Source organism: Schistocerca serialis, chromosome 4 (assembly GCF_023864345.2).
Source record: "Schistocerca serialis cubense isolate TAMUIC-IGC-003099 chromosome 4, iqSchSeri2.2, whole genome shotgun sequence".
NCBI classification, from domain to species: domain Eukaryota; kingdom Metazoa; phylum Arthropoda; class Insecta; order Orthoptera; family Acrididae; genus Schistocerca; species Schistocerca serialis.
Genome location: NC_064641.1, coordinates 660,212,246 through 660,237,329, shown reverse-complemented (window position 1 = coordinate 660,237,329; position 25,084 = coordinate 660,212,246). Strand labels below are relative to the sequence as shown.

The 25,084-nt window shown below is 39.6% G+C and overlaps 1 protein-coding gene across 2 annotated transcripts in view; it reads left to right on the top strand.

The window, feature by feature from the left end:
• Positions 1-24,519, top strand: part of LOC126475524 (actin-related protein 2/3 complex subunit 1A-B) — a 39,638-nt gene extending 15,119 nt beyond the window's left edge. For both annotated transcript variants that reach the window (XM_050103455.1, XM_050103457.1), the window contains exons 6-10: positions 6,501-6,618; positions 6,730-6,908; positions 16,617-16,720; positions 23,030-23,210; positions 23,625-24,519. In XM_050103455.1, the coding sequence (XP_049959412.1) occupies positions 6,501-6,618; positions 6,730-6,908; positions 16,617-16,720; positions 23,030-23,210; positions 23,625-23,663 (621 nt within the window). In that variant the 3' untranslated portion in view covers positions 23,664-24,519. The remainder of the gene's footprint in view (positions 1-6,500; positions 6,619-6,729; positions 6,909-16,616; positions 16,721-23,029; positions 23,211-23,624) is intronic.
• Positions 24,520-25,084: the final 565 nt, after the last annotated feature.

Below are 25,084 nucleotides of genomic sequence, written 5' to 3'. Positions count from 1 at the left end.
CACCCATCTCGTTCACATTGCATGTTGGTTGAGCATCCTCATATATGAAAGTCCTCTCATGGCGTGTGATGTTGTTTCAGCCACCATATTAATCGAATATCAGGAAGATTGTATTTTGCTGCGCATAAGGTTTCACATTGCGAACCAGATAAGATTCATGCAGTTGGGAGGTAATTTTGCCATTTTAAGCGTGTGGCAAAAAACGTTTCCAGATTGGCTGTGCAGAGCTTCAACTTCCTGAGAGACTGGTGGACTGAATTTTCTAGTGTACTCTTGCTAACACAAGAACACTGTCCGCATCAGTTTTTCAGATGCAGCAATGGAATATTGCATGATGTAAGAGAGTTCTCAGTACCAATTGAAACAAATGTTTTTTATTGCTTCAGCGTATCAGCATATGTTTTATACTAACTGTACAAGAGGGTACGAAAAAAAGGAATTATTTTTTAAAAGCTATATATTTTCAAGTTGTTTACAAAACAAACTTATCTTCTTTGAAATACTCTCCATTACAACTAATATATTTGTCCCACCAGTGCTCCGCTGCGTGAAAATTTTTTTTGAAGTCATCTTTAGAAATGGCTGACAGCTCCTCCCTTGTTTTTCTCTTGACGTCTCAAATTTTGTCAAATTGGTGTCCTTTCATGCCCCTTTTCATCTGTGGAAATAAGAAAAAGTAACACAGAGCCAGGTTGTGGGAGTAACATGTATCGGGCAGCAGAACCATGCCATTTGTAGCCAAAAACTAACAGAGATGGCTGTGTGTGCAGGTGCATTGTTGTGGTAGAAGAATCAGTCTCCTGTCTGCTACAAATTAGGTCTTTTTTGAAGAACACTGTTGCACAATCCTCTGAAAACTTCCAAATAAAAGGTTTGACTGACTGTCTTACATGGGGGAACAGACTCTGAATGAACTATGCTCTTGGCATTGTTTTGATGTTTGATTTGACTCAACATTTTTCTGGCAGGGTGGCGATGACATCTTCCATTGGTTTGCGGGTCGTAACCATAGCACCATTACTCAGCACCCATAATGACCTTTGACACAGAATCTTGATCAGTTTCAAGCTGTTGCTTCAAAGCACGCAACTTGATGTTGCTTTGGATTATCAGTCAGAACCCGAGGAACAAACTTAGCAGCAACCCTTTTCATTCCCAGATCTTCTGTTAAATTCCGCTGAACTGAGCTCCAAGATAATCCACTAATTCCTGACAGTTGATCAGTTGTCTTTCAATGGTCTGTGAGCAACAAGCTCTCAAATTTTTTCAATACTTTTGTCGATTTGGGCAGTTGATGTACGTCCTGAACCAGGTTTGTCATCAATGGGCATATCGCCATTTTTAAATCGAGAAAACCACTCATACACTTGAGATTTTTCCATAGCATCATCTTGGTAAGCTGTTTCCAACATTAAAATAGTTTCAACAGAATTTTTACTGAGTAGAAAACAAGAATGAAGCAGCACTAGCAGAAACAATCACTACAGATGAACAGAACAAGCCAGGTCAACAATGCAGGCAGCACTGAACTGGCAATGAGTTATGCTATAAATGCCTAGCAACAGAAATGCATACTGTGCAAGCTCCGCCCACTTCAGTGTTATTCCAATATCTATCTCTCTCTCTCTCTCTCTCTCTCTCTCTCTCTCTCTCTCTCTTTCTCGTAAATAGGCTTTGGCCTGTCGCTGAAAGAGCTTGATAGGATGACGATGACGACGACGACGACGACTCTGTGAACTGAACATCACTTGCCTGTGATTTAAACTGCATACTTGCTGCTATCGCCGCCTGCTGAAGAGAAGCTGCTATGTGCTCTGCACCTTCTCTGGCTTCAGTGAATCTCTTGAATGCCCATTTATTGACAGCATTTAATTTACCAACTCAGTATACTCCGTTTTTGATGTCTGCTGCTTCCCATCTCTTCACTAAGTCCTTTCTTATTAACCTTGAACTTACTTCCTTGGTCTGCAATGATTTCAGACTCCAATCAGGATGCTGTTTCGCCAATACAACTGCAGTTATTTTGACACTCAATGTTACTTACCCCCAGGTCTTCTCTCTTTGATTTGGTTCATACACTGAATCTTCATATTTTCATCCTGATTTTACAGGTGATGTGGTTGATGCACTTGAGTCATCGGTGATATTAATACTGTCAACAAAATCTGGAAGAGCTTCAGTTTTATTTTCATAGACAACCTCTTCAACTTTTACAAAAGTCACTTCCTGGTGCATACCATATAATCCAAAACTGTGGATAAAACAAGATCTTTCAGAAATTGATGTGCTCGCAGCTGGCAGTGCAAAGCTCTTTTCTCAAAATAAATTTGAGAACTTTTATCACGTCAGTGAGTGCTTGTTTGCTTTTTTCACTCTTGTTTTCAACAATACATGCAACATCTTCAACATTTTGAGCTTCACATTCTGCCAGCAAACTTGTCAAAGGTTGTTGATTCTCTGAATTCGTGAACAACACTGACAGTTTAATGTGAACGCAGACCACCAACCTCACTCTGCTATATGCAGAGAATCACGGGTAAACAAGCTACAGCATGAAAACACAAAAAACATTAATAACTTGAACATAATTAACTAAGCATCTCATATTATATTAATAATGGATGTTTGTTTTTAGATGCTCTTTCTATGTATAGTATTGAATGTTCAATTTTTCATCATCGACTTTGACCTCATTTTTTCAAAAACTAACACTGTATTCATCTTTTTGATGTTATCACGTACTTTGCCTCCTCAGTTATGTAGGTAAACCTCCACACATGCCAGCTATCACTTACATTGATTGTTTGTATAACATCACAAAACATACATACGTAAATACTGTACCTGACAATGAGAATAAATTCTCGAAACACATTTCATCCAGCATTAAAAAAATCATAATTATATGGCACTGTGTTTAAACCAACACGCAAGCAACACAAAGTGACTGAAGGTTTCAACTAGTGCTGCAGGCGGTCAATCGGTGAAACGCGCTAAATATGATTTGACAAAGATGTAGCCTCGATCACAACAATTACGACATTGTGCAAGACTGTAGAAGCAGTTTGGAACTGGTCGTGATTCGTCATTATATCTTTATTCAAACTAACGTTGATGACCCAGAAGCGGTATTTGGTCATCAGTTTACGAAATCCATTTTGGGAGCACCATATAAATGGGGTGCAATTACTCCCATCAGCCACCACACCGAGTAGAACTTCGCAGCAGCAGGAGATACGGCACAAATTGTTCCAACTTTTACATGTTTCCCGCTCCAAATCCACTGAGCAGAGCGCCTAGGTGTCAAGAAACTTAACCACGTAATGTTTGTAAATACTACTTGATGGCCAACATCATTCCAGCGTCATTTTATGTAATTTTTTTTCTTCGCAAACTTATTTTATAAAGTTTAAGTCACGGGAAAATTATAAATATGCTGATGTAAACTTGGGTGCAAATTAATATTGTGGACATAGGATATTTCATGGGAGCGATAAAAAAGTGTTGTAAATGGCAGGAAAACATTAATTCCAAGAGTATAAAAGTGGGGTTATACTGTAGAATGTCCTTGCTAAACCTGATAAATATTGGTGACCCACATGTAAGTCCCTCACCTTGTTAGTCCCTAGAACAGATTCCCTGCTGACAACCTAGCTTATACATTGGACTGGACTACAGCTTTTCCTTCATTCTTTCATTATTTTACACTACCTATTTGTTGACTTACATTTGCTCCTCACTTCTAGGTTTGAACTACACCCTTTCAGAATTTTTTCCTGAAATGCAGGGAAGGTCACTCAGTCCATGTGGAGATTTATCAGGTACTTGTACAGTGGTAAAACCTGAATGCACAGGGAATGCCCTGTCAATACTAAAGGTGTTACCTCCCTGTTCATGTCGAGGAGTAGGTGCCTGTCCGTTTGGGTGCACCATGACTATGGGCAATGGCCATTGAGCCAGACGGTTATTGCTCTGGCTGGGTGGCTCCCATGGGAAGAGCCTTTGTGGCTCTGGCAATCTTTCCACAGCAGATATCAGGCACCATGAAAAGAAATAAGCTTTCAGCTTGTTGCTGTGAAGCTGCAGCTGTGTTAAGACATATGAGAATACTTCTGTGCAGATTTTTACAAACATGTGACCTTTTTCTCCTTGGAAAAGTCTTAGGAGGCAAGCAAAACAAAGTGACTTACTCCTCTCTGTTCCTGGATTGCATCCAGACAGATGGAGAAGGTCAAAATCACGGTTTACTGCTGTGATGTGAAGCTGCGTTTCCCTCACTCAATACCTCCTCTCTGTTACGTAGGACATATTGGCCTTATCAGCTGACTGAGGAACTGGAGGCGTGCCCTGTCGCCCACTCTGACTATGGGAGCACATAACTGATGATGTTCGTTGGTCGGACCTGGCTCCTGTCCTCCCAACCTTTTCCATTTTCCTTATTCTTTTACGTTGTTGTTGATTTACTGTCTCATCATTGTTGTTGCATTTCCTGTGATTCGATAAATTTGTCCACATTGCTAGTTTTCTTGTGGTAGTGAAGGGTGAGAGAATGAGTCAGATGCAGCAAGTGCATCTCCCATTGCATATGTCGTGGGGTTCTCCAGCTGCTTTCTGAGCTGAGCATTTTGCTCACCTACACCCTCTTAGCCCACTCTCACTTCTATATGCGTCTGTCTCTTAATTTTATCGGTTCTTAGTTACAATCATATTGATCAGTATTTGTCTTCTGTATACATCCTCTCAGAAGACTCTTCCCGGCTTGATGCATATAGAGCGGAGCCAGTGATGATCATACCTAATGCAATGTCAGTGTGTCAGGCACATATTTACCCACGGTACTTACGACCTGATTTGTGGAGACTGCAGTTGACTACTGCATGAAAATGCACCATGTGAGCTGCCCCTTGACTGTGGCAGTTGCATAAACAGCCAGCCTCACCAGCCCCCATAGTGTGCTACATTATTTAAGAAATGCAAAATCCAAGCATTGAAGATAGCCAATCGCCTCTCAAATTTTTAAGAGTGGAAAAAATACTATTTGTTTATATTCTGTCTACATGATATCGACTTTTGCCACCACTTTAACCAGGTCGTCGGCAATACTTTGTATATTTACTCCCACATTGTTGACTTCTTGTGGTTCCTGCAGCACCATGTTCAGGGACCTAAACTCCCTGTACTCAGCCAGAGAAGGAGCATCCTCCTCTGGTGTCTATTAGTGACAGGAACCCCTTTTGGAAACCCTGTTGCCAGAAGTCTGCAGACCAGTGACCCAACACCAGCCAGTTGCTGAGGAAGCCAAGACTATGGATCCCAGGATTGGCCTCTCCTCTTCCATTCCCATGCACATTCAACTCGGTTCTTCAGAGAACCCGTCAACCTCTTTATATGACACAGTTCTAACACCTAAGTGTTTGGCCTACCGTGCAACTACCATGATGTTGTGGTTTTCTCTTTTGATTATCTTGGGGATTTGTGATTTAGATTCTCCTTCTTGGCCTTTGCTGTTGGCTGTGGTTCTGGTAGCATGACTGTAGTCAGCCAGGATGATCAGTCCTGCAGCTCGCACCCGTGAGCACGCGGAGTAGCAAGTTAAGCTGCTAGATGTTGAGCAGCTGGCAACTTGGCTGTACCCACAGCAGTGTCACAGACATTTAGAGCAGCAGGTTGTTTGACTATGTTCATCGTACGATCAAAGAGTATCAGGAGCAATGTGACAAAGCTGTCGATGTCTCCACTTCTAGCAGCGTCAGTATAGTTGGTACTGAGTGCCATGTTGTTGCAGTTGGTAGCTCCGTCATGGTCATGGCTGCTGCCACCTTCCTAGAAGCTGACATCTAACCTAGTCTTCTGGCTTGTGGGACAGAGATTTGTAGTCTCATGTTCTGTCTCCACTGCTGCTTGTGGGCCGCACCGCATCTCCAGGACATGTGGGATGTCAATCTGCACCTGCAGTGTGCAGTTTATGGAGCAACATGCCTCCTACTGGGAGTTGGTGTGGGCACAACTGTTGCCTCGGTTCAGCAGTAGCGGTTGTTCCACATTGTTGAAGCCTCCGATGAGGCTCACATTCAGTGGTGCTTTTGCACAAGGACCTCAACCAGAGTGCTGCTTCGCATTGCTGACATAACATGACGGTGTGCAGACAGAGTGAGTTGTCTACTGGATGGTTGGTGTCTTGTAGGTTGTTCCACATTGGCAACCTAAGGCAGCTTTGAATTTCTCACAACTAGAATAACATGCTGAGTGTTTTCTACCACAGTTTGTTCACTTAAGTGCCTCTTCATGTGGAAGTGAGCAGACATAGACATTAGGCATAAAGCATTGGCGTACCCTGTGCCCGATGCACTGGCATCTGAAACATTGATGTTGTTGTTGCCTTGCCTTCAAGTTCTGCACTGTGACTGGCATATTTGCCATTTTATTATAAACTTTCTTGGTGCACTGAATGTATGTAAATAATTGCAACAGTATATTATCTAAGGTGCTTGTATTTCCAGGTGAGAATCTTTTCTGCCTTTATCAAAGACATAGAGGAAATGCCACAACCTTCTCCATGGGGGATGAAGATGACCTTGGGACAGTTACTTGCAGAGTTTCCAAATTCATCAGGAGGAGGTATGTCCATAAATATTCTGTATTTAGGTGAAACAGTTTCTCTGTAATCTGCGAAAATTTTGCAAACCTTTTCCACTTTTTCTCACGTGAGATTTCCTATTTTATTTGCAGGAGGATGGGTGCGAGCTGTTGCCTTCTCAGGCGATGGGAACAGAGTTTGTTGGGTGGGGCATGACTCTTCCATATCTGTAGCTGATGCAAACAAACAAATGACAGTTAGCAAATTACGTACTGAGTTCCTGCCATTTCTGAGCTGTGCATGGGTTGGTCGAAACTCGGTAGTTGCAGCTGTAAGTAATTTTATGAAGTGTCTCAGAATATTTTGAAACTTACCAGTTGTCATTCAGTCAGTCATCTTTTGGATATATTCAGTAGTTGATTGGAGAACAAATGTTGGTGCGCTTATATGACCACGTTGGTTACCCACTTTTTGCAGGTGCGCAGACAAAAGAAGTCATGTGCTCACTACTCTTACCTCTTGTATTTGCCAATGAGATCAGTATGTTACATACAAGAAATTGATAAATGTGGCTGATATGATTAGTCCCATGAAGTTCGAAGTGAACAGTCTAACTGATTGAAACTTACCAAGATAGTAATTAAAACTGTGTGCTGAACTGAGTCCCAAACCTTGACCCTTGCCTTTTGTGGAATGCTGTTTCTAGGAGAACTATTGAGACAGGCCAGATCATCCACCTTGCAGCTTCAACTTAGCAGTACCTCACTCCCACTTCATGAATTACACAGAGGGTCTAATATATACATCTTGCTGAACTAGCACCATTGGAAAAAGAATTGGAGAATTGCTTAGCTACAGTCTGTGTGTTGTTCCGAGAGTGAATGGCACAGTCTGAGAGAATACTTTGACCATACATACATGCAGTTACTCTGTTAGGATGGCATTTTTTCTTTTGTGGTTGTTATTATCTTATGAATAATGAGCATTGAAGAATGTTGTTCTAAGCTTCTTTGTTCCAAAAGGGGAAGCACACTTGTATGGTGAAGGTACAAACCAAGTATTTGAGTAACTGCAAGGGCAGAATATCCTTTGTAGCTCATTTCACAGAAAGATCATTGTTGAATGATTCAAATGATACTGCAATAATTATTTATGTTGACAGCATTTACATAGACATTACTGGGAAGTTTAGAAAACAAAAAGTGTGCACACTTTATTTGCTGATGCAAGTAAAGCTCCACCACCGCCGCCGCCGCCACCAACCCTACTTCCGATGGGAAAAAAAATTGTAATGGCTTAATAAATTAGTAAATGTTGACTAAAGGTCCATTGTTCTAGATTCCAATCCCCAGTTAGTCCTAGTAGAATTTTTTGTCATCCTTATTGTTTCTTCTGTTTGAATATGATGCTGGCAACAATCAGAGCAAAATGTTTCAGACCTTTGGAGGTGACGGAGTTCCACCTCTAATTGACAAACCAGGGACTCCTCAGATACGACTCGGCAAACGAATGGTAATGAGATGGGGAGCTATTAATATCAATGGGGGCTACTCTGGGAAGAAGGTAGAGCTGGCAGAGGCTGCAAGTAAGATGGGGTTGGATGTTTTACCTGTTAGTGACATTCAGGTAAGGGGTGAGAAAGAAGAGGGAGTGGGAGAATACAAGGTCTACCTGTCAGGAGTCAAAGCAGGAATAGCACAATGGGGTGTGGGGCTTTACATCAGGAAAGAAATGGAACCCAGCGTATTTGCAATAAGGTATGTAAATGAACGACTGATGTGGATAGATTTGAAAGTGTCTAGCAAGAAAATTAGGATTGTGTCAGTATATTCACATTGTGAAGGGACAGATCAAGATAAAATGGATAGTTTTTATGACGCACTCAGTGATGTGGTTGTTAGAGTAAAGGACAAGGATGGTGTTCTGCTCATGGGTGATTTTAATGCCAGGATTGGAAATCGAACAGAAGGGTATGAAAAGGCTATGGGTAAATTTGGAGAGGATATGGAGGCCAACAGGAATGGGAAACAACTCTTGGATTTCTGTGCCAGTGTGGGCTTAGTAATCACCAACTCCTTTTTTAAACATAAGAACATTCACCGGTATACCTGGGAAGGCAGGGGAACTAGATCTGTCATTGACTATATAATAACAGATCAGGAATTTAGGAAGGCTGTGAGGGGGACACGTGTATTCAGGGGATTCTTTGATAACACTGATCATTATTTAATCTGCAGTGAAATTGGGATTGTGAGGCCGAAAGTGCAGGAGGTCAGGTCCATATGTAGGAGGATAGGAGTGGAGAAACTTCAGGATAAGGAAATCGGGCACAAATACGTAACAGTGATCTCAGAAAGGTACCAGTTAGTTGAATGTAGTCAGTTACAGTCATTGGAAAAGAAATGGACAAGGTACAGGGACACAGTACTAGAAGTGGCTAAAGAATGTCTTGGAACAATAGTGCGTAAAGGTAGGATGAAGCAAACAGCTTGGTAGAATGACATAGTCAAGGCAGCCTGTAAAAGGAAGAAGAAGGCATATCAAAAATGGCTACATACTAGAACTCAGGTAGACAGAGAAAGTTATGTTGAAGAAAGAAACAAAGCCAAACAGATAATTGCAGCATCCAAGAAGAAATCTTGGAAAGACTTTGGAAACAGGTTGGAGACTTTGGGTCAAGCTGCTGGAAAACCATTCTGGAGCGCAATTAGCAGTCTTCGAAAGGGAGGTAAGAAGGAAATGACAAGTATTTTGGACAGGTCAGAAAAACTGCTGGTGAATCCTGTTGATGCCTTGGGCAGATGGAGGGAATATTTTGAAGAGTTGCTCAATGTAGGTGAAAATACAATCAGTAATGTTTCAGATTTTGATGTACAATGGGATAGGCATGATGTTGGAAATAGGATCACATTTGAGGAAGTGGAGAAAATGGTCAATAGATTGAAATGCAATAAAGTGGCTGGGGTGGATGAAATTAAGTCAGAACTCATCAAATACAGTGGAATGTCAGGTCTTAAATGGCTACACAGGATAATTGAAATGGCGCGGGAGTCGGGACAGGTTCCATCAGACTGGACGAAAGCAGTAGTCACACCAATCTTTAAACGTGGAAACAGAAAAGATTGTAACAACTACAGAGGCATCTCTTTAATCAGCGTTGTGGGTAAAATCTTCTCAGGTACTATTGAAAGGAAAGTGCGAGTATTGGATGAAAATCAGTGTGGGTTTAGGCCTCTTAGAGATTGTCAGCACCAGTTCTTTAGCTTACGACAAATAATGAAGTGTTATGAGTGGAACAGGGAGTTGTATCTATGCTTTATAGATCTAGAAAAGTCATATGACCAGGTTCCTAGGAGGAAGATATTGTCTGTTCTACGAAATTATGGAATAGGAGGCAAACTTTTGCAAGCAATTAAAGGTCTTTACGTAAATAGTCAGGCAGCAGTTAGAGTTGACGGTAAATTGAGTTCATGGTTCGGAGTAGTTTCAGAGGTAAGATAAGATTGCAACCTGTCTCCACTGTTGTTCATATTATTTATGGATCATATGTTGGAAACAATAGACTGGCTGGGTGAGATTAAGATATGTGAACACAAAATAAACAGTCTTGCATATGCGAATGACAGTTGTGATGGCAGATTCGATTGAAAGTTTACAAAGTAATATTTCAGAGCTAGATCAGAGATGTAAGGCATGTGGTATGAAGATTAGCATCTCCAAAATGAAAGTAATGTCAGTGGGAAAGAGATATAAACGGATTGAGTGCGAAATAGGAGTAACAAATTTAGAACAGGTGGACGGTTTCAAGTACTTAGGATGCATATTCTCACAGGATGGCAACATAGTCAAAGAACTGGAAGTGAGGTGTAGCAAAGCTGACGCAGTGAGCACTCAGCTACGATCTACTCTGTTTTGCAGGAAAGAAGTCAGTACCAAGACTAAGTTATCTGTGCACCGTTCAATCTTTTGACCATCTTTGTTGTATGGGAGCGAAAGCTGGGTGGATGCAGGTTACCTTATCAATAAGGTTGAGGTTGCGGATATGAAGGTAGCTAGGATGATTGGGAACAATGGCAGGAGGGTGTCCACACAATGAGGAAATCAAAGAAAAACTGGGAATGAACTCTATAGATGTAGCAGTCAGGGCGAACAGGCTTAGATGGTGGGGTCATGTTACATGCATGGGAGAAGCAAGGTTACCCAAGAGACTCATGGGTTCAGCAGTAGAGGGTAGGAGGAGTCGGGGTAGACCAAGGAGAAGGTACCTGGATTCGGTTAAGAATGATTTTGAAGTAATAGGCTTAACATCAGAAGAGGCACCAATGTTAGCACTGAATAGGGGATCATGGAAGAATTTTATAAGGGGGGCTATGCTCCAGACTGAACGCTGAAAGGCGTAATCAGTCTGAAATGATGATGATGATGATGATGATGATGATGATATTGTTTCTTTCATCTGTGGCAACAAATTGTATAAGTGAAAAATGTCATGTTGTCCAATTGTCAAGAGTCCACATTAAAATAGTTTCCCCTATAACTGATGTTGTCACAAGGTAAAGGTTACTCATAGACAGTTAATAATAGTAATGGATCATTCTATAAGTTACATTTGGCATTGTAACTGTGAGAGTGCATGACAGAGTTCCATTCTGAGTCCTGAAGATGGCGTGATGTTGGTCTTAAGTTGATTGTGTTCAGTAGAAATAGTAGTGCAGCTATGTATTATTTTACAAAGCAGTTTTTAACCTTCCTAAAAATGTTCATCACCTACAATAAAAACAGCGAATGTGTGCTTACAATTTTATTTTTATTATTAACGCCACCATGCTGTATAGGCTGTACAATAATTTTGTGTTGCCTGGTGATCAGTTCAGTTGCAACAGTAACACACAAAAGTTTATATACTAAAATGTAGACTTTCATGGCCGGGAATGTCCTGTTCATTATAATTATCCGTGCTGTTTTGCTGTGGTCAACCGACCACGGCATAACAACCCGGATAATTATAATGGACATGACATAAAGGTTTGTTTCATGAGCAGTTTTAGAAAAATGACATTCTGTAAATAAATCGATCTCAGCTGTATTATCCTTATACTGTACAACATATTTCATGCATCACACCCTTTTCAAGCATATTGCCGGTATATAAGAGTAAGTTTAATGCAATGATGAGTTATGGTTCTGATTTTCTCAACAAAGTAACATTATATGCCTACCTGTTCTGGCAATTGCGTGAAAATTGGTGTGGCGTCCTAAACCTGTGTGCATAGCCAAACAATAAAGAGAGTTGTATAGCTTAGGTTGAATTATGTTCTTGTTTCACATGTCATTCACATATTTGTGGCACCACTTTGTTCACCCAGTAACATGTTAATAGTACTGTACAAAAAAGTGGACACTTATCCAGCTGACTATTTGCTTTGCCTTATGAGGTTTGGCATTATCAGATAGAATTCTCTCACTTGTTTTAAACTATAACTGCACATATTTCCACAAGCTACCATCTGGTGCCTTATGCCTTACATGGTCATTACTCATTTCATTGAAAGCAGGGAAAGAATGTGCTTTTTGCATGTGTCTGTACATGCTAAAATCCTTTTAGTGTGTCTAAAGTACAGAGTCTTCATTTATTTTTCTGGGTTACAAACCATAGTAGCCAGTTACTAAACATAGTAGCCTTTTTTTAAATTTGAAGTTACATGCATCATGCATCAACTGTTGTCAGGATTAGCATCTATTTTTTCACAGATTTAACAACACCAGTTGTCTATTGGTGCATTGTTAGTGGTTTCAAATTGATGGAAAACAGAAAAACAATAAGTAAAAATTATTGGTGATCAGGGAAAATTATAATGAGTGGGAATAAATTGTTTTTATTCTTTGTAATAAGAGGTTTGTGACTGGAATGTTTACTTCTGCAAAACCTTGAACAGTTTCTTTCCCAAAATGGTCCGTGCTTGTTTTCTTCTTTTGGCTCTGTGTAAGCTTTCAACAAATGATTGTTTCAGTTGAGAAGCAGCAGCATTTTCCCACTGGTGAGTAGTGTATTTTCCTAAGTTAGTGTTTTCAACATTATCTTTCTTTTCCATCCAGTTCAATAATTAACAAAAAAATACAGAACACTGATTTCAAATTTATAGTGTATGAGCCCTGATTAGCATATTGCACAGCCCTTCTATGGGCATGTACAGCCTTGAGGTCCATAACTGATAGTGTTACAGGCAGAACTGACCTGACAAGGTACTTAGACTACAGGTAGAACCAAAAATAGTTACTTGTGCTTTACAGGTAAACTGTGTGTGGTCAAAATATGTTGACCGATGTTTTCTGGTTGCTGTAGTGTGGTCGTGTGGTCACTCGTGGCAGTCTGCTACAAGCAAGAACTTAGACCCCTTCTATTCCATAGATGAATATCTTAACAGAGACTGTTAAGCCAGCTTAAGTAAATGTATCTTTTAGATTTCAATTTTGACAACACTTGGTCACAACAGTCAAGATTAGGTATTTTGTGTATGATAAATTTATTAATAGTGCATAACAGTGTTTCATTCTGACAGTGTGTTAATTCTGTAAATATTAGCTGTTCCAGTTTACTGCATTGTATTAACCTATTTTGACTATCTGCTGACAAAAGGTCAGGGTAGTAAGTATTATATTCAAATGATTTATGTTTTATGTTATACTTTCCGACATGTTCCTCACTCACGAGGATCATCTCATTTTTTGGGTCTGCAGAACGAAAACTGAATCTAATCTAATCATGTGATGATAGTATCACCAATCCCTTCTGATGTTGGAGCCTTACCCCTACCCCGTGATGGACCAGTGTTGGTCTCATCACTCATTTTAAAGTAAGGAAAGAACTAGCAAAGTGTCGTGAGCACTGAACTTGATGTGGTTGGTATCATCATAAACGAGATAGTTTAGGTTGCACCCCCATCCCATCTAAAACTTCCGTATTTAAAGTTTCAACATACTAGCAACTTCAACTAGCAGAAAAATGTACTTGTTTCTTTGTTCTAAAATGCTAGGTCCCACATCTGAGTCCAGTGCTGCCATTCTTATGGAGACCATTCAGCTGCCCACAGTTGACCAGGCACTAGAGCATAGCTTGAGAGTGCACTGATACAGTGTTGCATTTGTGCACAGTTGCATTGTTTATGTTTCAGGCATGTTCTTATGCACTTCTTTTTTTTAAACTGGGCATTGCCAGATAATGTGCAATACAAGAAACTGAAAGTGGTTTAATTTCTTTTGATATTTATATGCAGAAAATAAAGGTATTTCAAACTGTCCCTGATCAAATAGTTCATTTGGATAAAGTTTGCTGTGAAATGGCATTTATTAGTTAATTTCCTATTTTGGCCTCAAAATGGGAAACTACCTGATAAATTCCATTTACCATAAAAGTGAATTTTTTAAGTCCCTAGATATTAAATTTAATAGTGAGAAATTTTCCCCCATATCTCTGTTTGAAGATTTATATAAAATATTTGAAGCGGCCTGGAATGCCAAGGCCTTCAGTTTTAATGTTACAGTAAAAATATGATATTTCATGGTTCTGCAGTGGATTATCCAGAAGTAGTGACCATCAGGCACTGCGCTATTCTGCCAGTAGCTCCAACATTACATATATATTTTATTTTTTTAAATATAGAGTGATGACAGCTGGCATCTGTGTGTCGGAAATCATTGTATTAGCGATGAATGACTTGCCTTTTCAGAATTTTCCTCAGCCAAATTATATATTCTTACAAGCGAACCTGCCCATCGCACCCCCCTCAGATTTACTTATAAGTTGGCACAGTGGATAGGCCTTGAAAAACTGAACACAGATCAATCGAGTAAACAGGAAGAAGTTGTGTGAAACTATGAAAAAAAATAAGAAAATGTACAAATTGAGTAGTCCATGCGCAAGATAAGCAACATCAAGGAGATAGTCAGCTCAGGAGCCCCCTGGTCCCGTGGTTAGCATGAGCAGCTGTGGAACGAGGGGTCCTTGGTTCAAGTCTTCCCTCGAGTGAAAAGTATATTTTATTTATTTTCGCAAAGTTATGATCTGTCCGTTCGTTCATTGACGTCCCTGTTCACTGTAATAAGTTAAGTGTCTGTGTTTTGCGGCCGCACCGCAAAACCATGCGATTAGTAGACGAAAGGACGTGCCTCTCCAATGGGAACCGAAAACATTTGATCGCAAGGTCATAGGTCAACCGATTCCTCCACAGGAAAACACGTTTGATATATTCTATATGACACTGGTGAAGGCATGTGCGTCACATGACAGGAATATGTTGTCGACCCACCTAACTTGTACACTTGGCGAATGGGTAAAAAGATTCTTCTACCTTGCCCGATTTAGGTTTTCTTGTGGATGTGATAATCACTCCCAAAAAAGTGATGAAAACATAAGAGTTTGTCACATAAACTGCAACAAATGACTGCAACAGTTTCACAGTCGCACAGTTTTCCCTGTGCTCTGTCAAAACATATGGTTTTAACGTTTGCAAATTTTTCCATGCGTAGACCGTCAAATCCTGCATATGTCCAAGCAAATCTGAACATGTCCTGGAATTTTGGAGACCGAGGTTGATTATATAAAAAATTAACTTCTCACTTGAGTGAAGATTTGAACCAAGGACCTCCAGTTCCGCAGCTGCTCACGCTAACAACGGGACCACGGCACTCCTAAGCCCAAATTACCGTCCATGTTGCTTATATTGCGCATGGACTACTCAGTTTGTATATTTTGCTTTTTTTTTTTTTTCATAGTTCCGCACAAATTCTTCTTGTATTCTCGATTGATCTGTGTTCAGTTTTTCAAGGCCTATCCACTGTGCCAACTTTTAACTAGATCTGAAGGGGGTGCGATGGGGAGGTTCCGTTGTTAGTTATAGTTACTACAATATAATACATTCCAATAATGTAATATCACTTGAATGAAAACTGCAACAGACTTTTTTACTAAACAGATATTTTCCCAGTCTTTTTGAGAGTGTGTTTAGCTCTGGTCATAGCAATTGGATGATAGCAGTTTGTTGTATTTTTGGTAACTGTCAAGAAGTTTGTCTCACTTTACTGCCAGGAGAACTCTCAGTGATGTAACATTTAGGTGTATGGTGACTTCTCAAAGCAATCTATATTATTTACCCCAAACTGTTTTTCTTTACTGATGTCAATGAAAACATGGCATCTTCCTATGTAATGGTTCACACAGATTGAAATTTTGTAATATGTGCCACTATTATTGGTTGATTTTTGTGCAAATTGATGTACTACTACCTATAGTGCCAAAATTATTTTCAGGCCCCTAGTGGACAGGTATGTGCTACGTGAATGTTTGAATACTGCAGATTGTCACTTCTTGGCTGATACTGTTTAATAAGGCTCTAACTAAACAAAAAGTCACACTCGTGTCTGAAATGGAAGAGTGAGTAGCAGTCTTCATTGCTGCTGACATTTTACTGTTATGACACATCCTTATAATCTTACTTTTGAAATGTGACACTTGGCACTCTGTTTTCATTAGCTCAGTTCGTTGCATTTTTCATCAAAGGAGATGGTGCACTAGTAAGGAAGTGGAATCGCCTTAGAGATAATGGTGACTCAAATCTCCATATGGCTTCAATCTTTAAGTTCGTTTCAGTAAATCACCCAAGGCAAATTCTAGAATGATTTCCTTAAAAAGGACACAACCGATTTCCTTCCACATTTGATCTTGTGCTCCTTCTGTAATGACTTTGTTATTGACAGGCCGTAATACTCTACTCTTACTATTTGTTGTTTTTTTCTTCTTACATATTTTAATTTATTTTTAATGTTTACGAAGATATCTCTCATATTCATAAACTTAAAGTTTCTGGTGTGTATTTACCATAGTTACTCTTCGCTGCTTCTGGATCCTGTAACAGTTATTTATTTAATTTGATCTTTTTATGGAAGCTCTGTTTGCTGATATAATTTGAATTAACCTTAAAGTGGTTGAGGTACCTGATAATATTGTAAATACAGAACTATCCAGTGATTCTTATGCTTTCAGGGTCACAGTTGTTGCCCAATGTTGTACACAGTAAATGATGCTGGGCAGATATATTTAAATTGTAAACTTGATCAGTCACAGAAGAAAGAAGCAGGGGGCTTAAGGTAAGTGTAGATGATAAACTAGTTTACACAAGATAGATGCAGATAGGAGCCAAAAGCTTGTATGAGGACACTCTAGAGCTAAATAAATTTCCAAGACTATCTTTTCCAAATATCCTGTGTTGGCATGGTCTGTAATACACACAGGAGATCTGATGGAGCTCCATGCAGGCAAACAAGGTTTTAGCAAATGTCAGCCCACGTTTGCTATGATAGAAAGCAAAATAATAACTGATATTGGGAATATTGAAAGAATGCTTTCTGTGAGGATGGCCTCTTGGCAGTTTGAGTTGTTGGAATTTTGTTAACAGCCCAAGAAATATAGTTCCTTATTTTTCACAATCATTTTCAAATTTCAATTTGTTATTAGCTATCTCTACCTCTCTGCTCAATGTCACTCCTCTGTCCAATCCGCTCCCCTGCACTTTGTATTTATCCCAGTACCTTCTATATAAGGTAACACAAATTTAATAAATGCAGTTTAACGAGTGGCACCACATGAATGAAGTTAGGTTTTCATAGTTGAAGCTTGTACTCATTTCTGCTACAGTAGCTCCACTCATATTGTGAATTGTTAGAACTGAAAAAAGAATATGAATGCATATCTACAAGAATTAGAAATTTTGCTGGTACTAATTCTAGTACAGTAATTGACAAGTTTCTTATTAATAGTTATTAACATTAATGAAATTCCTCAGCATCTTAGATTGTATTCATTGAAAGTTGGATGACACCGACTAATTCACATGTTGCCTGGAAACTGGAAAAAAAATGTTCTGTGCGTCAACACAGAGTATCTTCAGTGAAGCAGCAAAAATAGCACACACACAATTTTCAGCAATTCTGTTGGAATTATGCTGGTAATAAGAGAGCATCTGAATGGGTCAGTATATTGGTTCATATATATGTTGTCAAGTGAGTGGATTCCCTCCATAACACACTGAAAGGAACAGCAGGGTGAGTTTTAACAACTCCAACAGTTGCCATTTGTAATATTTGTTTAAACCAGTCCGTGCAACTGCGTACTTTCAAATGGCCACCCTAATCCAAAAACACCCTCATCCCCTTCCTGCTGCCTATGGATTTCAATGCACACCATCCCCTTAGAAGTAGTGCCACATAGTCTTGTAGGGGCCTGTGCCACTCATGGCATCTTTTCAGCTATTGGCCTTGCAGTGTCTTCTGTCAAACTCATAACTTCACTGCAGTGGTCACTATACAATGATCCATATGACACTGACCACTTTCCGGTGATTATGTCTCTTCTTTCTCACCATGTGACTGACCTGTTATGATGTTGGACTCTTTGAAGAGCCATTTGTTAGTTGTATACCTCTTCTGTTCTCATCCCAGATTGCATCAGTAAGGTCGTTGGAAACATCTCCAAAACAGTCACCTGTGCCACGGGAATTGTTATCCCATTTTCTAAGGGCACCCTCTGCCCCTGTCCAATGCCATAGTGGACCAGAGTTGTTGCAACAGCTATCCAGGATCACCAAAGGGCTCTGCAATGACTCAAGTGGCCTCCTTTGCAGACCACCCTCATCACTTTTAAGTTACTCCATGCAAAGGCTCACCATCTAATTAAATCTGTGAGAAGAAATGCTGGAAGCACTACATCTCATCCTCAGAAGTGTATGCCACTTCATCCCCAGTCTGCTGGGCAACCAGAGATCAGCAACTGTTCCAGATCTCTTCTTTCATAGTGGTATTTCTACCGATGCTTCTGTTCTTGCTAAACACCTCGTGACCAGTTTGTGACTGTGTTGGAGTTCTCTTCTTACCTGGCTATGTTTTGAATGCATGAAAGACAAGTTGGAAACATCTCCTTATCCTTTACCTCCTGTCGTGCTAAATTGTATAATGAATCTTTCACTGACTGACCGGAAACTCCTTCGCCCCCATGCCCCAGGCCTTGATTAGATTCAGAATCAGATGGTTCAACATCTGGATGTTACAGCCTATTAGCCTCACCAGTGTGCTCTGCAAAGATGGTAGCCCAATAATTATGCACCCACAATCGACCATCTGGTTAGGTTGGAAGCAACAATCCAACAATCTTTTTCTGAATGCCAACATCTCATTGCAGTTTTTTTTACCTTCATAAGACATACAACACCTCTTGGCACAATTACATTTTATTTACTGTTTGTGACTAGGGCTCCCTACAGATTTTTATTTATCAGTTTATATTCCACCGGTTGTTTCGGGTTAGAGTTGATACTTACCCAGCCATCTCCACAGGTCCAGTAGAACTGTGTTCCACAGGCCTCTGTGTTGAGTTTCTCTCTCTTCCTCATGGCCATCAGTGGGCTAGTTACCTCTGTTGGACCGGTGGACACCCTCACACAGTATCTCAGCGATGTTTGCATTTGATCTAATTCCCATTTTGTAGGTCTGCCTTCTTGCCAGTTCCAGGGTGCCATCAAAACCATGTCCATTTGGACCTTTTTCTGATGGCTGATAATGGATGCTGTTCCCAATCATTAACATTTGGACTAAGAGTGGGGGTGGGACAGCTGTGGGAGGGCAGCCATTGTTGCATGCAGGCCCTTGGAGCCCCTCTCCTGGCCCTATCCACCTAGTAACGTGGTTATTTCTGTCAGCTTATCTTACTACTGTCGATCCAAGTGATGTTAGTTATGTATTTTGTGTTCCCGCCCTTACTATTACAAATCTTCTGGCTAAAAGGTGTTCATTCCTACGGAAGTGAGTTAGCTCTTAATCAGGTTGGTGGGGGAGGGCGACGGTTGCAGATGCGGGTGAGGTGTCTCTCACCAGAGATGAGTCCTAGAGGAGTTCTTGTTTGCTCTCAGACCTGTGTAAGGGCCCAGCCTATTTACTTTTTTGTATCTTTAAATTATTTCTCAGCTCTACCATCAATATCTTTTTCAATACCTCAATTTTACTAATCCTAGACAATTTCATAATTTGATCAACTTTCTGGCTGATGTCACAAATTCCAGATGACCTACCTCTTAACTGAGAGACTGGTGACCTTATCTTTTTGTCCCTCAACCCACCAATCAACCAGAAACATAACACTGTGTGATGCCAGTTCAGAAAGCAAACTATTACTTTTTATCACAGGAACTAAAGTGGAAGGAAAGCTAGAAACACATGTCCAAAATAAACACCATAAAGTGTAAGTTTTAAGGAAATTAGTGTGCCAAAAGAAGACATGACTAACAGAAATTTTTGTTTCTAAATATTTAAACTGTTAGGCAAAGTTAAGATATAATGCGTCTTGACGCATGGTAACGTGTAATCAGATAATGAACGGTAGAACACATTAGTCGCTGCATTTCCTCACAGTCATAATGTGTTTCACACATTTTGCAAGCAGTTGTTCAGTTGCAGAGCTATATTATTCATATAAAATTGGAAAGTTGTCTGTCTAGGATAATTCATCAAGTATGCAAATTTCTTCAGATGGAATTGAGGGGAGGTTTACTATCTTTGGCCCGAAAAAAGCATGTTCTTTGAGAATTTTTTTCTCGGGGTGTGTTCTAGACATCATTGTCAAATTTGGTCAAAATATTTATTGATATTTCCTCTACAAACTGGAATTTTTTCGACCGGAAATGTCGAAGAGCAAAGGCAGAAGTGCTGTCGGGACAAAACAAAATTTTGATGTAGACCTCCATGCGTGGTATGTCACAGGTCAGCTGGCTCGTCTGGAATCATAATTGAGTTGACGTTAGCTAAGTATATAAGATTCTTTAGCAGTTTTACCTCACTTAAGTTATTTGGACCATAGGAAACAAAATGGCGGCCTATTTAAAAAAACTACGATTTTTTTCATCGATTTTTCAACTTTGTTGGCCAAATAAAAATGTTTATATTTGATGGAACGGAATAAAAGTGATGCAACTCTTAGACAATTTAGTTAGCTTCGTCGGAAACAAAGAATCATGCCAATCGCTTCAGTAGATTTGAAATTACCATAACGCGCGATAAAAAAAAAAGTCATTTCGAGAAAATTGCATTTGAAATTTTGACTACATATAAATGCAATATTATGCAACTTACATTCAATCTGCTATTCTGGGTCCATAAACTAGTCCTTCCTCTTCCTCATAGAGGGCGTTCTGGTCCATCCTGCGCTGCTCCAGAGCTGCTCATATGGCTGGTGACAGCGGTTTTCGGCCACTTGAATCCAGTGCTCATCCGAATGCTTGGTGAACTGCGTCGAATAGAGTCCCAGGGTGACGTCCATCGTTGTCATGGTCTTCAGAATTGCTGAATACCCTTCGTTGAAGCTGCTCACTGCCATGCTAGTCACAATCTCCACAGTCTTTGCACCAGAATGCAAATGCTTGGGGGCTAACATCCGAACACATGCGTTCAAACTTTCATTTGAATTTTGTGTGTTTCCTCTCAAGCACCGGTACAATAACTCATCCTCCGAAAGAAAAAAAGTGTAAAAGGCCGATTTCAGGCAGGTGTATTTTTTTGTTCAACCACGAATAACAAACATTTCTGTTCCGTATTCGGAAAAACCGTTTCAGGGGTGGATTCTAAACACTTTTATGGATCCAAAAATGCAATTTTTAAAAAATCTGTTGTTTGAACCAAAATATAGTAAACCTGCCCTTAAGTTAAGAGGTCATTTGCCTGTATTATTATTTATCTCAACATATTGTGAGTGACTTCTTGACTTACAAACTTCATAACACTTTCAGCTTGTCAGACAGGTGTGTGTATCTCACTATAAACATATTTCTTGGTAAGTCATTTTATATTCACTCAGCCCACATAATATATCTTCTATGTGTATGCTATTTAATTTTTTCACTGTATTTTGTGGTCTATTGACTGCACAGTCATGTGGGCATCTGAGGATGGAGTTATATTACTCTGAGAGCGATAGCAGATTGTTCGTATGTGCGCACCGGTGGTAGCAATTTATATTACCCCTACAGTTTTCTTAGTAAGTAATCTTTTGATGAGGCCCTATCTTCCGTGCTAATCTTGATCTGCTATCCACTTTATCTTTGTGTTTGTCTGCTGTAAGGCATATTGTTAACTTGAGTGTATTTTGCTCTGATTAACATGTTGTTGTTGTGGTCTTCAGTCCTGAGACTGGTTTGATGCAGATCTCCATGCTACTCTATCCTGTGCAAGCTTCTTCATCTCCCAGTACCTACTGCAACCTACATCCTTCTGAATCTGCTTAGTGTATTGATCTCTTGGTCTCCCCCTACGATTTTTACCCTCCACGCTGCCCTCCAATGCTAAATTTGTGATCCCTTGATGCCTCAAAACATGTCCTACCAACCGATCCCTTCTTCTAGTCAAGTTGTGCCACAAACTTCTCTTCTCCCCAATCCTATTCAATACCTCCTCATTAGTTATGTGATCTACCCACCTTATCTTCAGCATTCTTCTGTAGCACCACATTTTGAAAGCTTCTATTCTCTTCTTGTCCAAACTGGTTATCGTCCATACATGGCTACACTCCATACAAATATTTCAGAAACGACTTCCTGACACTTAAATCTATACTCGATGTTAACAAATTTCTCTTCTTCAGAAACGATTTCCTTGCCATTGCCAGTCTACATTTTATATCCTCTCTACTTCGACCATCATCAGTTATTTTGCTCCCCAAATAGCAAAACTCCTTTACTACTTTAAGTGTCTCATTTCCTAATCTAATCCCCTCAGCATCACCCGATTTAATTTGACTACATTCCATTATCCTCGTTTTGCTTTTGTTGATGTTCATCTTATATCCTCCTTTCAAGACACTGTCCATTCCGTTCAACTGCTCTTCCAAGTCCTTTGCTGTCTCTGACAGAATTACAATGTCATGGGCGAACCTCAAAGTTTTTACTTCTTCTCCATGAGTTTTAATACCTACTCCGAATTTTTCTTTTGTTTCCTTTACTGCTTGCTCAATGTACAGATTGAATAACATCGGGGAGAGGCTACAACCCTGTCTCACACCTTTCCCAACCACTGCTTCCCTTTCATGCCCCTCGACTCTTATAACTGCCATCTGGTTTCTGTACAAATTGTAAATAGCCTTTCGCTCCCTGTATTTTACCCCTGCCACCTTCAGAATTTGAAAGAGAGTATTCCAGTTAACGTTGTCAAAAGCTTTCTCTAAGTCTACAAATGCTAGAATTTTGAAAATTTTGAATCATATTGAGAGCTTCAGTTAAGACGTCAGTTGTACATAATGTATTGAGTTTCACTATGAGCACTGTTTCTGTAAAATATTTCCTTGTCACTTGTTTGATTATGATTATACATAATCAAGCACCATAATACTTAGTTACTAAATTAACACTTTCACTTTTGCAGTGCAATGAAGAAATTTCAGTCTCTAGATCGGCAGGCCCGAGTAGAGGCAAATGATACTACTCTTGAAACGGTTCATCAGAATGCAATAACATGTTTGTGCCTTTACACTGGAGAGAAGGGTGCTGCCACAAAAGTCAGCACAAGTGGACTAGATGGTCAGCTTGTTATCTGGGATTTACAGGTATTTAAACCCATGCAAGTTTTTGCCAAATGGGAGCTTTAGCTTGTTCTGTACCATAGTAAGTTCTGTGACACAAAAGTAATTTTATGTGATGTGTCTTGTTGTCTTCGTGAAGCATGCATGTTTTGTCTTCTTCACATTAAATTATTGTACTATGTGAATTCATGTACTTTCTTTTCTTACTCATTGTGGTACTGGTTCATTGCTGTGTTCATTCCCTTCACACACATCCCTGATGCTTCACCTTCCCCCACCCCGCTTTGCTGCCCCCATAATCTGCGGGAACTGATGCATTTGGTGTGTGCATGTGAAGAAATTATGATACTATATAAAATATGTTCAGCATGTCTTCCTTAATACAGTTCTTCAGTTATATGCTGAGGGGAAATGTCAACTGATTATTACTTTTTTCAGTCGCTGGAGAATGCCATCCAAGGAATGAAGATAGTTTAACTGGTAAAAACATTTGCAGATATTGAATTAGGATACAATTATTCTTATGTAATATGCCAACAGAGTCGTCATGGCTGCAATAGTGCAGATAAAAGTACTACTGCTGTTTTAGTAATGTAAAAGTAATATGATTTTTTAGCTGTTAATGACATAGCACAAACATTTTTCTTTTTGTTTTGTACTATGAAACATGCTTTATGATTGTACACTGCCATTTCTTTAAATATTAAAAAGAAAATGATTCTTTTAAGTTGCATTTTATTACTTTTAATTGCTATTCATACACAATTCGAACTCATTACAAACTACATTAAATATTTATTTCTAAGATTGTATCCAGCTCACTTTTCTGCCTGTCAATCTTAACAGCTACATTATCAGAGTAGTAGTAATTTCCAGCTGGGTTTTAAAGTTCATAGAAAAGGTGAATCAATTGACTACTCTAACCATTCCATGCAAATTTGTTATGTGAAACTAAAATTCTTGTAGAATAAAACATAAAAGACAGGAGGAGGGATACTGACTGTTCTGAGAGTGATTTCAGTAAAATTATTTGTTTATCATTTCACAAGAATATCAAAACCAGAAGATAAACTGAAGTGTCTAGTAATAGCATTTCTCCATTACGTCTGGGCAGTGACCTGGTGTCCACTATTACCATGGTGTGCTGTAGTCCCAAAATAGAACACAAAGATCCTGTGAGCCGTAATGTGTTGATAAATCTATCATGATGTATAAAAAAGAATACTGACAGATGCCTGATGTAAATAACATACATTTGTCCAATATATCTGTATATCTCATTTGTTGTGATGAATGAATGAAGCTTCATTTTTAAATAAAAAATTAAAATTAATATTTTGGATTAATTATTTGCCTACTTCATGTATTACTGTATAGAAAAAATGTTTCTTCCAGCTGGCAGCTAATATCAGATAACATAAATAGTGGAGACAAGAAGTTCCTTTGTCTAGAAAAGTGAAAGTCCAACGGCATCAGAAATTTAACACAAAAGTAGCCTGCCCCCCCCCCCCTCTCTCTCTCTCTCTCTCTCTCTCTCTCTCTCTCTCTCTCTCTCTCTGGAGTTACATACCTGTTGCACTTGGCCAGTCAATATAAGGATGGTTAATGCTGGTTGTGGATGACACTGGAGTTGTCATTCAATGACCTCCCATATGTGCTCAATTGGAGACAGAGCTGGTGATCAAACAGGCCACGGCAACATGTTGACACTACATAGCACATGTGGGGTTATAACAGTGGTATGTGGGCAAGCATTATCCTGTTGGAAAACACCCCATGGAGTACTGTTCAAATCAGCAGGCTGATGTACAAATTTGCAGACTGGATGCATGGGATAACCCTGAGAGAGCTGCTGCTGTCGCAGAAAATTGCATCCCATATCATAACTCCAGATCTGA